This window comes from Ochlerotatus camptorhynchus, unplaced genomic scaffold, assembly GCF_037179485.1.
Source record: "Ochlerotatus camptorhynchus isolate MF236.1 unplaced genomic scaffold, CSIRO-AGI_Acam_v1.1 ptg000107l, whole genome shotgun sequence".
Lineage (NCBI taxonomy): Eukaryota > Metazoa > Arthropoda > Insecta > Diptera > Culicidae > Ochlerotatus > Ochlerotatus camptorhynchus.
The window spans coordinates 2359098-2373176 of NW_027040597.1; the positions used below are offsets into that span (position 1 = coordinate 2359098).

Sequence of the window (14079 nt, forward strand, 5' to 3'; positions counted from 1 at the left end):
CATGTTAAAATAGTGTAAAAAATGGCAAATAGGCAAAAATTCATACACGACACGGCAGGTAAGATCCAATAGCATAAGCGTAGCATGAAATTTACACTGAAAATGCTGAATTTGTTCCGTGAATAGTTGAATTTTTCAATGCAACCTCGACGGAGAACGTGGAGGTCATCAAGGACTTCCTGGACAACGACGATGTCACCATTCTGGCGGCCGTCTCCATCGACGGTGAAGTCCTGTTCCAGAATGCCGTACCCGTCGACGAACACTACGCTCTACTATTCTACAAAATCCCCAATCTGGACTACCACAACCAAAACAGCCAACCTAAAATCGGTATGCTCACCCTGGAAGGAGGCTTAGCAAAATCCATCTACAACTCCCTACAGCGGGTATTCTCGCCGTACATCCTGAAGAAATCCGAATACCCGAACGAAGTTAAAACGATCCTCCAGAATCTACACTCCAATCTGGGTCTGTCACTTGGTTTAACCGAATCCGGAATCCTCTCCATTCAAGATGAAATCAACTTTTGGCAACAGAAAACTCGTACCCTACCGACCAAGTCCGATCGAGAAGCTGCCAAATCCTTTTCCACCATCCTGGATAAGATAAATCAGCATTTGAAGTAAGATCCACCCGAGCACTTGATGGGTTTGACCAATACAGTTCTGAATTTCTTCCAGGGAAGGCGCAGAATCTAGCCTTACTCAGCTGGATGAGTTCATCGACGTCTGTCAATCGCATCTGGATGAAATATGGCGACTTCCGAATCACTACCCGCAAAATCGCATGGGCAGCATCTTCGATTTGATATGTAACTACGCTACTATAACTCATTGCTTTGCAAACTAAAACGCTATTTATTTTGGCAGCATCTCACGTGGTCAACACCTGCACCGAGCATCTTACCGACCTGGACGTCTGGGACGTGGGATCGATCTACCTGGATGAAGCCATCAACCATGTCAAGGAGACGCTGGATTCTTGGTATCAAACATTCGACAGCCTGACTCGGCTCTTCTGGCCGAACTACGAACTGCACGCCTGGATTGGGGAACCGTACAGCTCCAAACAACTGGACAAGTTTCGATCGCGATTCAACGAGGTTACCGCACAAAATGTTACCTCCATTATCTTAATGCTCAATCCATCATCTTCCGCAGATATTGGAGATCAAGAACTGCAAGGACCTGCTGTACGCCCTCTTCTTCGACAATGATGAATACTTCCTTCACATTAGCGATATTGCGGAACCCTTCAAAGGTACGTCAGACCCCCTTTAGGCAGCCAACCCACCCTAAAACCTCCCGTTCCCAACAGACATCAACATCTACGACTTGACACCGCTTGGCAACAAACGCTGGGAAGTGGCCAAGTCCCGCATGGAGACATCTCTTGCCAAAGTGGACGAAAACGTCGTCGCCATCCTGAAGCAGCAGATCTACGAAAGCATCGGAAACCCTCGGCAGGCAATTCACGTGTTCAACCGCTACAAAGACATCTTCAACCGACCGTACGTTATGAAGGCCCTGACGGCCGAACGGGAACAGCTGTTCCAAAGCGTCCCGATGATCATACGTGAACTGCGGGAACTGCTAGCGTCTGCCAACTACACCGAAGACGACGTTTCGCCAATCGTTTCCGAAACGCGGTGGTACCGGGTGGTTGAGCAGCAAATCGGTCAACTGGAAGCAGTGGCCGAGAAGGTGCTGAGCGATCGTGAGGCTTTTGAAGGCGTTCTAAAAAAGATTACCGGTTTTCGGGAAGAGATCCAGGCCATGATCCGCGCCAATTTCGAGAGTTGGACAGAGAATTCAATGAGTGCCATTCGTGAGGGGGAATTGAGGTAAGTGAAGTTTCGGTTATGGTATAAGTTGATTTTTTGAACAACCTGTATCCTCGCAGCCTCCGTGAAAACCAACCGGTGGTGATCTTCGACAAAACCGAGCGGCAGCTCATGAAGGTCACATTTGGACCGAAGATTGTCACATTCTGCGACGAAGCTCGACATCTACAAAACCTGGGCCTGAAGCTGAATCCAGAAATTCAGAAGAGCATAAGCCACTCGATGAAATTCATATCCTATGCTCGCCGACTTCAGCAGATTGCAACGTTCCACAATACGATCGGCGATCGGATGATTCCCTGCCAGCGACCGATCATGCTGAAGAACGCTATGGAGTTTGCGAATCTAGTCAAAAGCGAATCCGTATCGTGGAACGACGAGGACTCCGTTGAACGATACATCAATAGTCTGCAGGACGCTGTCAAGCGGCTGTCCAAGGACAACAACCAACTTACGGGCTACCACGAGCAAGCCAAGAAATCCGTGCTTAAGCTGATGGAAACGGATCTGATACGGCAGAGCAACGTGTGGAAAGACGAAATGCGAAACCTTCGTGAGATCATCTTCAATCTAGAACGGCAAGGCTACACCAACCTGAATCCATTCAAACTGCACTGGGATCACCAGTTGTACAAGGTTCTTGAATATCAATACATAGCAGGTCTGTTGGATGTCCATCAGAAGTTGCCAGACATCCACGTGGACCTGGTATTCCGACAGCAGCATATACAGTTTCGCCCGACGCTGGAAGAAGTCAAGTCCAAGTACTACTCACAACTACGTCGGTTCATCGAGAAACCGCTGAGTTTCAAGGGCCTTTCGGAGCAAAGTCCCAACATCTTCAAGGTGATGATCGAGAGAAATGCCCAACACTTTTCCGTTCTGTACGAAAAGGCGGAGATTGTATTTCGAGAATTGATCGAGTTCCACGACAGCTGGTTACCGTGGATAGCTCTCGGAATGGCCGATATGGAACAACTGTGCACTGTCCACTGTACAACGTGGCAAAATTGGGACAACAACTTCCGAGCATGTAAGAAATTCAGTCAGCAGATTGCCCGTATCCAGACGTCCGAGAAGGAGATCGATTGTTTGATTGTAAACTACGCACCACTCTGCTCGGATATTGACGCCATCAGTCGCCGCTACTGGGAAGCACTGGCGAACAGCTTGAGGACTTCTATCTTGGACAACATCTCCGTGCTTCAAGAATATCTAGCCTACTCGTTCCAAGTTCTTCAGAACATACCACAGGACGAGCTGGGAATCTCAGAATCCAGCGCAAAGTACGAGAAGATTGTGAACGAATTGCCAAAGATGACCGAATTGGTGAAGTCTCTTCAGGGTAAGGATGGTTGCCTGGCGGGGTGGTGCAAGGAACGAGTATCAGCTCTGAACGGAATTCTGACGCAGTGGAATCAACTGCAACCGCTGATTGAGAACCATCAATCGCTACTGCAAGGACGTTTGGATATCATCAAGGAGAACATCCTGCGGCAGATTAACGAGCTGAACGATGAAGCGGAGAAGTTTTCCATTCGCTGGGAGTCTACGATACGGGACTTGGAGGTGATGTTTTTTTTTCTATGGGGGGACTTAAGTAAATTTAATGTTTCCAAACTTTCAGACAAATGAAAACGCAGATATGACTCTATTTCGCGAACGCCAAGGTCAGTGGAAGAGCATAATTGATAAGCGCGAAACGCTACAGTGAGTTTACGAACATTTAAGCCTCCACTTGCAGTACTAATTGATTTTCTTTGTCACAGGAAACAAACGGAAAAATTCAACATTAAAGTTCCAGAGGACTTTGACGCAATATTCACCAAGCTTGAATTGGAGATCACCGCTCAAGGTAAGAACTGGGAGATCTTCAACAACTTCCTGAATGACTACGATACCGTGGCAAACGAGGAATGGACAATCTACCGCCGTAGACCGCACATTCTTACGGAATTCCTAGCAAAGTGGGAGAAGCCTCTCGATCAACCACCGAGCGTAGCTAGTTCCCGTATTGCATCTACCGTTGAACGGTACAAATCGGTCCTGCCGCAGCTCAACTCCCTGCAGTCGGACGCTCTTATCGAGAAACACTGGGCTAAGATCTGTCAAATGCTGAAAATCGATTCAAAATCCCAACACGATCTCTGCCTTGGAGATGTACTCGCAGTTTCCGAAAATCTCCAGCAACAACTCAGCGATATTCAATCCATCGTACGACAAGCAGCTTCCGAGCACGTTATACGTCAGGCCATAGTCGAACTGGAACAGTGGAGCGCCACGGCTCTGCTAAAACTGATTCAGCATACCGATTCCAAAGGATCAACCATTTCGTTGATCAAAGACTACACGGAAACCTTGAATAAGATCGGCGACAATCAGTTTCTTCTGCAGTCGGCTAAAAATTCTGCATCTTTCGAATCTTTTTCCGATCAGGCTGATATCTGGGAGGAGAAGCTGAACAATTTGGACTACATCATCACACATTTGAATCAGATTCAGAAGAAGTGGATCTACCTGGAACCAATCTTCGGAGTCGGTACACTGAAAAGAGAGGAAGCCGTTTTCAAAAGCATCGACAAGAACTTCAGATATATCATGAAGGAAGTGGCCGACGATCCGAGGGTCGTCTCCGTCAACAAGATCAACAATGTTCTTTCGATCATAGAAACACTACAAAACCAGATATCCCGCTGCCAGAACGCACTAAGCTCGTACATTACTTCCAAACGAAATGCTTTCTCTAGATTCTATTTTCTCTCAGATGACGACCTGCTGGAAATGTTGGGTCAATCTTCCAAAGAAGCCATCATTCAGAAACACATTCGTAAGCTGTTCCCCGGAATCTACAAACTAATCATCGAGGAAGACGCTTCCGGAATTGTAGCATTCTGTAGCGAAGAGGGTGATGACCTACAGTTGACAAACCCCATTGCGATCACGCCTATTGTCGAGGACTGGTTGAATACCCTGGTTGTGGAGATCAAATCTACCTTGAAGCACCTGATCAAGAAATGTCTCCAAGTGGACGCCTTTGATGAGAGTGCCATCCACGAATTTCCAATGCAGGTAATATGCTTGGTCAACTCGATCAATTTCACTCGTCGAGCGGAGAAATCCATTTCCGGAATGCAACTCAACGACCTCAAACGGGTCATCCAGGACGATATCAACCGGTTTTCAGCGCTGCTTCATCAAAATACGGATCCATTGACTCAAATCAAGCTACGATCACTGTTAATCGATCTCGTCTACCAATCGACTACCGTAGACTACCTGAACAACCACAACGTAACGAACCTTCAAGATTGGTACTGGCTGCAACAGATGAAATTCTACCAAGATCGCAATGGAAACGTCATCGTTAAAATGGTCTACGCAGAGTTTGAATATTCGTACGAATTTCTCGGAAACTACAACAAACTGGTCTACACATCGCTTGCTCACAACTGCTACCTGATTCTGACCCAAGCGATGCAACTGGGACTGGGTGGTAATCCCTTCGGACCCGCTGGAACCGGTAAGACCGAATGCGTCAAATCCCTCGGAGCTATGCTCGGTCGACTGGTATTGGTATTCAACTGCGACGAAAACATCGACACTGCCGCCATGGCCCTGATCCTGTCAGGTCTTGCCCGATGCGGAGCATGGGGCTGCTTCGATGAGTTCAACCGATTGCAGGAGGCTACCCTCTCGGCAATATCCATGCTAATCCAGCCGCTTCAGGTTGCCCTCAAAGACAAACAACAAGAGGTGCACTTGAACAACGAAACCGTCCCGCTGAATCAGCACTGCTGCGTTTTTGTAACTCTCAACCCTGCTGGGGAGGAATATGGAGGCAGGCAACAGCTTCCACTGAATCTGCAAGCCTTATTTCGACCGATCGCCATGCAAGCTCCACGGCCACAACAGATCGCTCGAGTTACTCTCTTCGTCGAGGGGTTCAAGAACGCGGACCGAATCGGTAGTCAAATCGTAGAACTCTTTGAGCTTTCGAAGAAGATGCTCTCCAAGCAACGTCACTACGATTGGGGACTGCGAGAGCTGAAAGCGATTCTATCGGCATGCGGGTCAGCGCTGAAGGTATCCGGAAGCTCCCTGAGCTACGATCAAGAAGCTGGTCTTGCAGTAAACGTGATTCGTTCCAACACAATGTCCCGACTTACACTATCGGATTGTAAGCGGTTTGACATTCTGTTGACAAATGTGTTTCCGAACATACAATTAGCCGACAGTCAGAACGAAGAATTGACATCAAAGATCATGGATGCCTTTTCGGTCCTCGGATATCAACAGAACAATCGCCAGATGGAGAAGTGCCTGGAGCTAGCGGCACAACTGCAGAAGCGAATGGGAGTGGTGGTCATTGGGCCTCCTCGGTCCGGGAAGTCTACCATCATTTCGATCTTGAAAGAAGCACTTCTTTCTCAAGGCAGAACAATTAGGGCGCACATCATCTCGCCAAAGTCGATGAGTCGTGTTCAGTTGCTGGGAAAACTCGATCCCGACACCCGTCAGTGGACTGACGGAGTACTGACTTCCACAGCCGTAGCCGTCAATGCTGAACCACGAACCGTTACATCCTGGATCATCTGCGACGGAGACATCGATCCGGAATGGATCGAAGCTCTCAATTCGGTTCTGGACGACAATCGACTGCTTACGCTTCCGTCTGGATGGAGAATACAGTTCGGAAGTAATGTAAACTTCATTTTTGAAACTCACGACTTGTCGACGGCTTCACCGGCAACCATCTCCCGGATGGGGATCATCAATCTAAACGCAGAGGATCTTCCATATCAGTTGATCGTAAGTGCCTGGTTGGCTAAGCAAGCTGAAAACGATATCTTGAAGTCTTTCCTGGAGCAACACTATTATCGAGCAATCGATTGGGTCGAAGAGCACAAGCAACGTCCCCCGGGGTATTCGACTGTAAGTCTAGCTGAAGCTGGACTTGTGGCAATTGGTAGCATCAAGACTACCGACCAATTCTGTGTTAATCTACTCTGCGGACTCAATGGTGTATTGAACGCAGATAGTAAAAACAAGCTCGCGAATCAGGTGTTTGCATGGGCAGATGTAACGGTTACAGATGGCTCCGTCGCCGAGTATCACTACTACAACAGTTTCCGAGACATGATCGAGCTATACAGTACCGATGAGATCACTGGGTCGTATATCAACGAGAATGTCTACACTAACGTCTTGGTGAAGACTCCTCTGATGAAACTGAGCGGTGAACTGCTGAAGTATGTACTCGAGTCCAAGGAACGCCAAGTGGCGCTGCTGATCGGTCCTAGCGGTAATGGCAAAAGTCTACTGCTACAAACCATCGTCAGCGAGTTCAATGGATATCAACTGGTGACCATGAATTGTAGTGCACAGTTAACGACATCCAGTATTCTGAGTACTCTGAAGCAGAACTCCCTCGTCCTCACAACGGTCAAAGGTAAAGAGTACCGACCAAAGTTCTCCCGCATTGTTCTATACTTGAAGAACATCGATCTCTGCTCGGTCGATTCATGGGGAACATGTGAAGTAGTCGAACTGCTGCTGCAACTCATCAACCGAAGCGGGTTTTACTCCGAATCACTTGAATGGATCAGCGTCTCCGGAATTCAAATTTGCGCATCGATATCCAATCTAACCAAATCCCAGACCTCACCTCGATTCCTGTCAATTTGCCACCTGGTGCAAATCGGCTACCCAAACAATACGGACATGGAGAGTATCGTCAAGAGCATGATCCTTCCGGTCTACAATCAGCTCGGAAAGAGTTCGATTAAACTGAAACTGAACGATTTGGCCCGCTCGATCATGAACGTTTACTTCGAGATCCAGGCACGTTTCAACCGAGGCGAAACGGTACACTACCGGTTCACGCCCAAAATGATCGAACGCTGGATCAGTGGAGTTCTGTACTATCCCGAGGAGTACTTCAGTCAAGCGCTGAGGTATGAATGCAACCGGATCTTCCGGGACCGTCTGGTGACGGACGATGACCGACAGACATTTGACGAGATCGTTCGAGATAACCTGCGGATGTTGTTGGATATGGATCAGAGGAGCGTATTCGTACCTAAGGAAGGTCAAAAGGATGCTGAATTACAACTGGTTGACAAGGAGTATCTGAGCGACGCCGTCAATCAAGTTATTTCGATGTGCAGTAAGTAGCGGGTTGGTCAAGTGTTTGAGTAAACTGTAATGATCTTTTTTTTCAGACTCGGAGGTCATCTGCATAGATATCCCAATGTCGGAAGCTTACCTGGACACAGTTTCCTCAATGGTTCGCACACTGTCCAGGCCTCAGGCAAACCTAGTAATTTGTGGAAGAACCGGATCTTGTCGTCTGGAAGCTCTTTACGTAGCATCGTCAATGTTGAACATCAGAGTGGCCTTCCCGCAACCGTCCAAGAACTACGCGATTAGCGACTTTAACAACGACTTGAAAATTGTCATGCAAAACTGTGCCATAGAGAACGAACCCGTAGCGTTCTACATCGATCACACGGTGATCGACTTTTTGGAAGATGTTATGAAGACGTCCGAAGCCATTCTGGAAGGTGCCGACCTGTCGGACTTCTTCGGCGACGATTTGGAGAACCTAGCGAACCCTTTGAAGGCCCAGGCCGCTCTCGAATCTTTCCAGCTATCTCTTTCTGCTTACTTCCTGCAACGTCTGAAGAACAATTTTCATTTGGTAATCCTCTTGGAGTACTCGTCACCCAAACTACGAGAACTCTTCGAAACCTATTCCGCATTGTACCAAAAGTCGGAAATGATTTGGATTCTCGACGATAAGATAACTCCCGTGGACAGTCTGGCTCGATACTTAGGCGACACAAGCAAAACCGGCTCAGGATCCGAGTCCCAACAATTTCCACTGCCCGTATTTTTCAACGACCTGCTCGACAATGACATCTGCCAATGGTCACGATCCCCCAAACGTCGAATCCAGTTGATTCGATCCTACCGACATATTTACGAGAGTGAAAAATCCGAAAAAGAACGCTACAAATCCAAAATCCAAATCGGTGTAGATAAACTTTCGGAAACTCATAAAGTCGTCGAGAAGCTCAAACTCGAAGCACAGGAGAAACAGAGTGCTCTGACAGAAAAGCGCAAACTAGCTAACCAATCGCTGGAGATGATCTCAACGACGATGCGTGGTGCAAACGATCAGAAAACGGAACTTCTAGAGTTGCAACGGAAGACACAAGAAAGTAGCGTCAAACTGATAGAGCGGAAAAAGGTAATCGAAGAGGAGCTCAGTCAAGTTGAACCGATACTGAAGGAAGCCAGCGCTGCAGTGGGACAGATCAAGACGGAAGCCCTGTCGGAGATCCGATCGTTGCGAGCTCCTCCGGAAACAGTTCGGGATATTCTGGAAGGTGTCCTGCGGTTGATGGGGATTCGAGACACTTCGTGGAACAGTATGAAGACTTTTCTGGCGAAGCGCGGAGTGAAGGAGGATATTCGTTCACTGGATCCTGTGAGGATCAGCCCTGAGAACTGCCAAGCGGTCGAGAAGCTACTGCAGGTGAAGGCGGAGTCATACGAGCAGAAGAATGCCAAGCGGGCTTCGGCAGCGGCTGCACCCCTTGCGGCATGGGTCATGGCCAACGTGAAATACTCCAAAGTAATTCAGAGCATTAAACCACTGGAGCGGGAGCAAAATGAGCTGAGGGAGAACCTGGAGAAGGCCGAAAGGGAAATGAAGTCACTGTCCAGTGGGTTGGACAACGTGAATGATAAGGTGAAGGAGTTGTCCGAGCAGTTGAACGTCTACACGCAGGAAGCGGCCATGCTGGAGATCAAACTAGAGGATGCGAAGCATACTCTACATTCAGCTGAAGTGCTGGTGCAAAGTTTGAGCTCAGAATACGTAAGCTGGAGCAAGGAATTGGAGGAACTGAATCAGACGATAACTCATATGGACAAACGAAGCTTTCTGACGGCCTTTTGTATTACTCACCTCTCTGATCTATCCCTGAATGAGAGAAAGAACGTTTGGGACAGAATATCGAAGCTCACCAGAGAGGAGCCGTTTGATCTAGACGATCTGGTAACCAACCAGGACAAGATCATTTGGGAGAGCATGGGATTAACTGCCGATCAACAGTACCGTGAAAATGCCATCGTACTTAACAGATTTCTATTGCTACCGTTCGATACGACACCGATTCCTTTGTTGGTGGATCCCACTGAGCTTGGTCAAAAGTGGTTGACAAACTACCTGAATCAACTCAACCGAACATTCGAGTTGACGAGCCAGTCCGCTGATCGATTTAGCTACATCCTTGAGTTGGCAATTCGCTTCGGAAAGATCCTCATAGTCCGTAACGTCAACGCTATCGAACCACCTCTTCTCTCACTGTTCTTCACCCGTATCCATAGCCGATTCAACAAACGAATGGTCCAGATTGGCAACAAACTGATCGATCTTCACGACGACTTCAAGCTGATCCTGGTAACTCAGAATGAGCGGCTCGAGCTCGGTCCGGAGCTGCAAGCCTACTTCATGAACCTTATGTTCACTACCACGATTGCTGGTCTGAAGGACGTTCTCACCTTCAAATGGGTCTTGGCCAAAGACCCAGAGATTGAGAAGAAACGTGTTGCACTCCTGGAGGAGGAAGGTCGATTGACAAAAGAGAAGCGTGGCCTTCAGGATAGTCTTCTTCAAGAACTGTCCTCTTCCCAAGGCGACATCCTGAAGAATGAACCGCTACTGAATACTCTGAATGGTATCAAGGCCAGTGCGAGTTCGATCGAGCAGTCTTTGACCGAATTCGCCGGTATCCGCGATCAGCTAATGGAACACTACAACCGGAGGCGAGAGTTCTGCGGTATGGCCTCTCAGTTTTACATGGGCATACGGCGATTCTACGGCATTAACGTATCCAAATTTATCAACATCTTTCTGAGTGTCATCGACAACGAAAAGCATTCGAGCGTCGATGAACTCTATAGTTTCCTAGTTAGGAGGATATTTTCACTGCTTAGTCGTAGCATTCCCAAGGATGAACAGATGATTCTTGGGTTGAACATCTGCAAACAGGCGTTCCCGCAGCTGCTTCCGGAGAAGGAATGGGAATCGTTTGTATTTAACTTTACAAATGCAGAACATATCACGGACAACCAGGTTCCATCGTGGATCAAACAGGAGAGCGTACCGAAGGTGCTGGCCATGAAGCAACAGCATTCGGAATTGTACTCCAAACTGAATTTGGACAACGTAGGCCCTTGGCAGAAGTACATCGATTCTGACGACGGCACCGTCCCAACTGGGGTCAGCGATTTTCAAGCCATTCTGGTAGCACAAATTCTCCGACCGGACCTGCTGATCCGGACAATAACTCACTCAGTTCAGAACATCCTCGGCCTCAAAACCCTCTACACGACTCGACCGTCGATTAAAGTGCTGTCGGAGGAAAGTTTGGCAGACGAACCACTTCTACTGATCGCCTCGTCCGGTATTGATCCATCGGAGGAGGTACGAGAGTATGCCAAACAGACAATCGGGCTGTCCAAGTATGCTGAGTTCACGATCAGCAAGGGTCACGAAGGGGATGCGATGAAGCTGATTAAGGAAGCTGCCACGGCCGGAGGCTGGGTTTGTGTGAAGAACATCCACACAGTGCCGCAGTGGCTTCGTCATCTAGATGAAGCATTGAAGTCGATAAACTGGGCGGAAGGGTTCAAACTGTGGCTGACTTCGGAAACCGACAAAAACTTGTACGAGGTGTTTATCAAAAAGTGTAACAAGGTTCTGTACGAGCCACCGACGGGGCTGAAGTACAAGATGAAGCTACTTTTGGATCAGCACAGTGGTACGGTGAGCAAAAAACGAGACTACAAATCGATCAAGATGTACGTGGGTTTGTTCATGTTGCATTCGATTGTCCAGGAACGGCGATCGTACGTTCCGCAAGGTGAGCTAGGTCTATCCATTGACAGTTAGGATCATTTATTGACACTCAGGTTCTTATTGCATTAAATAGGTTGGAGCAAGTGGTACGACTTTTCCGATTCCGACCTGCGGACAGCTATGCAGCTGATCAAGTATACCGAAGGATCCAACACGCTGAAGATCCAATGGCCGCTGATACAGGGCCTTTGCGAGAAGGTTGGCTACGGAGGGCGCATCGACAACGACAATGACTTCGGGAAGCTGGAATACCTACTGCGGGAGTTTTTCGATGAGAAGATCATGACCAGCCGTTGGCAGCCGATGTTCATGAACGTCAGCTTCCCGAATTCGAATCATTTGGATGTAAGTGACGGTTGTTTGTAAGGTGTTCAGTGTATAACTAGTCCTCACATCTTTTCAGGACTACATCAAGATTGTGGAACAACTACCGGACACGGATACTCCCAACCTATACGGCATTCCGGCGTCAACGAATGCCTCGAGAGACGTCATTTTCTGTAGGAATACGTTGAAAGAGCTTAGACAAAGATACTTCAGCGGCGGGAGCACCCAGAACTACGAGAAACGCGTTAAACCCATCATAGGCCTGTGGAGCAAGCTAATGGTAATTTCTTCGATAACTCTAGCTACGACCCAATCTGACTTATCAACCTCTTTCCAGAGTGGTACGATCGCAAACCGGTTAGACACGATCATCGAACGCAACAAGGGCAAACAAGATCCGTGGATGATCTTCGTCCTCTCGGAGCTAGCGATCGTTCGTAATCTGTACGACTCAATCAACGGCAGTCTGCAGGTGATCAAGAACTCGTTGAAGGAACTGGCGACCATCTCCGCCAAGGACCGCACCATGCTCACGACCATCTGCGACAATCAGGTCCCTCTGCAGTGGCGTCGGATCTGGAGCGGTCCCAAGACCGTGATCGAGTATATCAAAGCGATTGGGTTCAAAACCAGGGAAACGGAACTGTTGTTCAACCGGATCGTGGAGGAGACTCGGATCCAGGAGATCAACTTCAACAACCTGTTCAACGTGGAAGCCCTCCTGACGACGATGAAAATGATCAAATCGGAAGAGTTAAACGTGTCTACCACGGACCTGAAGCTTTCCGCGTATTTCAACGATCATCGGCGGGAGAAGGCAATCACGATCGCTCCTTTGCTGGTGAGGCATTTTGCAAACTGATTCGACTGATAGATTAATTCGATACGTTTTGTTTCCCCTAGATTGATGGAGGCTATCTGAACGGGGGAAAACTTGCAATTCAGCAAGGAGCGCAACAGTCGGCTGGATCGAGCTACACCGGTAACTTCAGTTTGGACTACACCGCTTTGGACCAGGCGGTAGATGGTCGATCTAGATCTGGCAGTAGTTCACGGGCGGATCAGTTTGAGATCCCTCTGTACAATAACATTTCCCGGGATGTCCTGATCTGTCAGATTGCGATCGAGATTAGTTCGGGTCTCAGCAAGTCTCAACTGGTGGCAGCAGGAGTTGCCTTCATCGTTCCAGAGAGCTACTAAACAAGGGACAATTTCTTTCAACACCGTATCAACTTACCTTGGAATTCTACTTAACTTTAATTGCGTGGAACTATTTACACTGCTGTTTACATTTGCCAGTACACGGTACAAACCTAGATGAACACACCTTGGTAGAAGCACTTTATCTAATAAAGCTAGGATTTCACATCGGCACCATTGCCATTGGAAATGTTACTACTACTACTACTACTACTACTGCTAGTTGAAGAATTTCGATCTAGGTTTCGGAGCATACCGGTGGCTGGACCTTGAAGGACTTTCCTCGAGAGGCGCATGAATCCGGATACCGGATCGCGGCCAAAATACTTCACCTGGATTTCGGTACCCACTTCCAATCCGAGAGCTGAAGGGTGAGCGATCTGAAAAACGTGAAAGAGAAAATGATAGAAAGTTAGCAGACTTCAAGTAGCTACAAATAATATCATACAATAATGCTGAATTCCTTGAATAAGAATATTTGTACTCGGCATTCTGAGAAACAATGTTTGATTTGAGCTTGCGAATGGAAATTTTTAAAACATTTGAAAGGCAATTCTAAAATCTTCCAAAAGGAAAATCAAGGAACTTCCGAAGGGAAGTTGAAGGGACTTTTGACAGGAATTTTATGGAACTTTCGAAGGGCATTTCCTAAAAGATATTCCACAAGGACGTCAAGAATCTTTCGAAGTGTAATCTTCCGGAGGGAAGTTCTTGAAACTTTCGAGTATAAGTTCCAGGATCTTCTGAAGGGAAGTTCTAGGAACTTTCCAAGATA

General features: G+C 47.7%; 3 protein-coding genes across 3 annotated transcripts in view; 1 reads left to right on the plus strand and 2 right to left on the minus strand.

Annotated features, from left to right (window-relative positions):
* On the plus strand, nt 1-13494 carry btv (beethoven). Its single transcript, XM_065219634.1, has 14 exons — nt 1-58; nt 127-625; nt 684-814; nt 873-1105; nt 1164-1263; nt 1321-1846; nt 1906-3415; nt 3474-3556; nt 3616-8012; nt 8068-11781; nt 11851-12122; nt 12181-12384; nt 12442-12945; nt 13008-13494. Exons 1-14 carry the CDS (start codon nt 22-24, stop codon nt 13302-13304), a joined length of 12507 nt encoding a protein of 4168 aa, XP_065075706.1. The 5' UTR covers nt 1-21; the 3' UTR covers nt 13305-13494.
* e(y)2 (enhancer of yellow 2) overlaps nt 1-14079 on the minus strand; it is a 278423-nt gene that overhangs the window by 213822 nt on the left and 50522 nt on the right. The gene's annotated exons all lie outside the window — the stretch shown is intronic.
* PNPase (polyribonucleotide nucleotidyltransferase 1) overlaps nt 13338-14079 on the minus strand; it is a 16755-nt gene continuing 16013 nt past the window's right edge. The window contains exon 4 of the mRNA XM_065219622.1: nt 13338-13684. Within this exon, the coding sequence (XP_065075694.1) occupies nt 13460-13684 (225 nt within the window). The 3' untranslated portion in view covers nt 13338-13459. The remainder of the gene's footprint in view (nt 13685-14079) is intronic.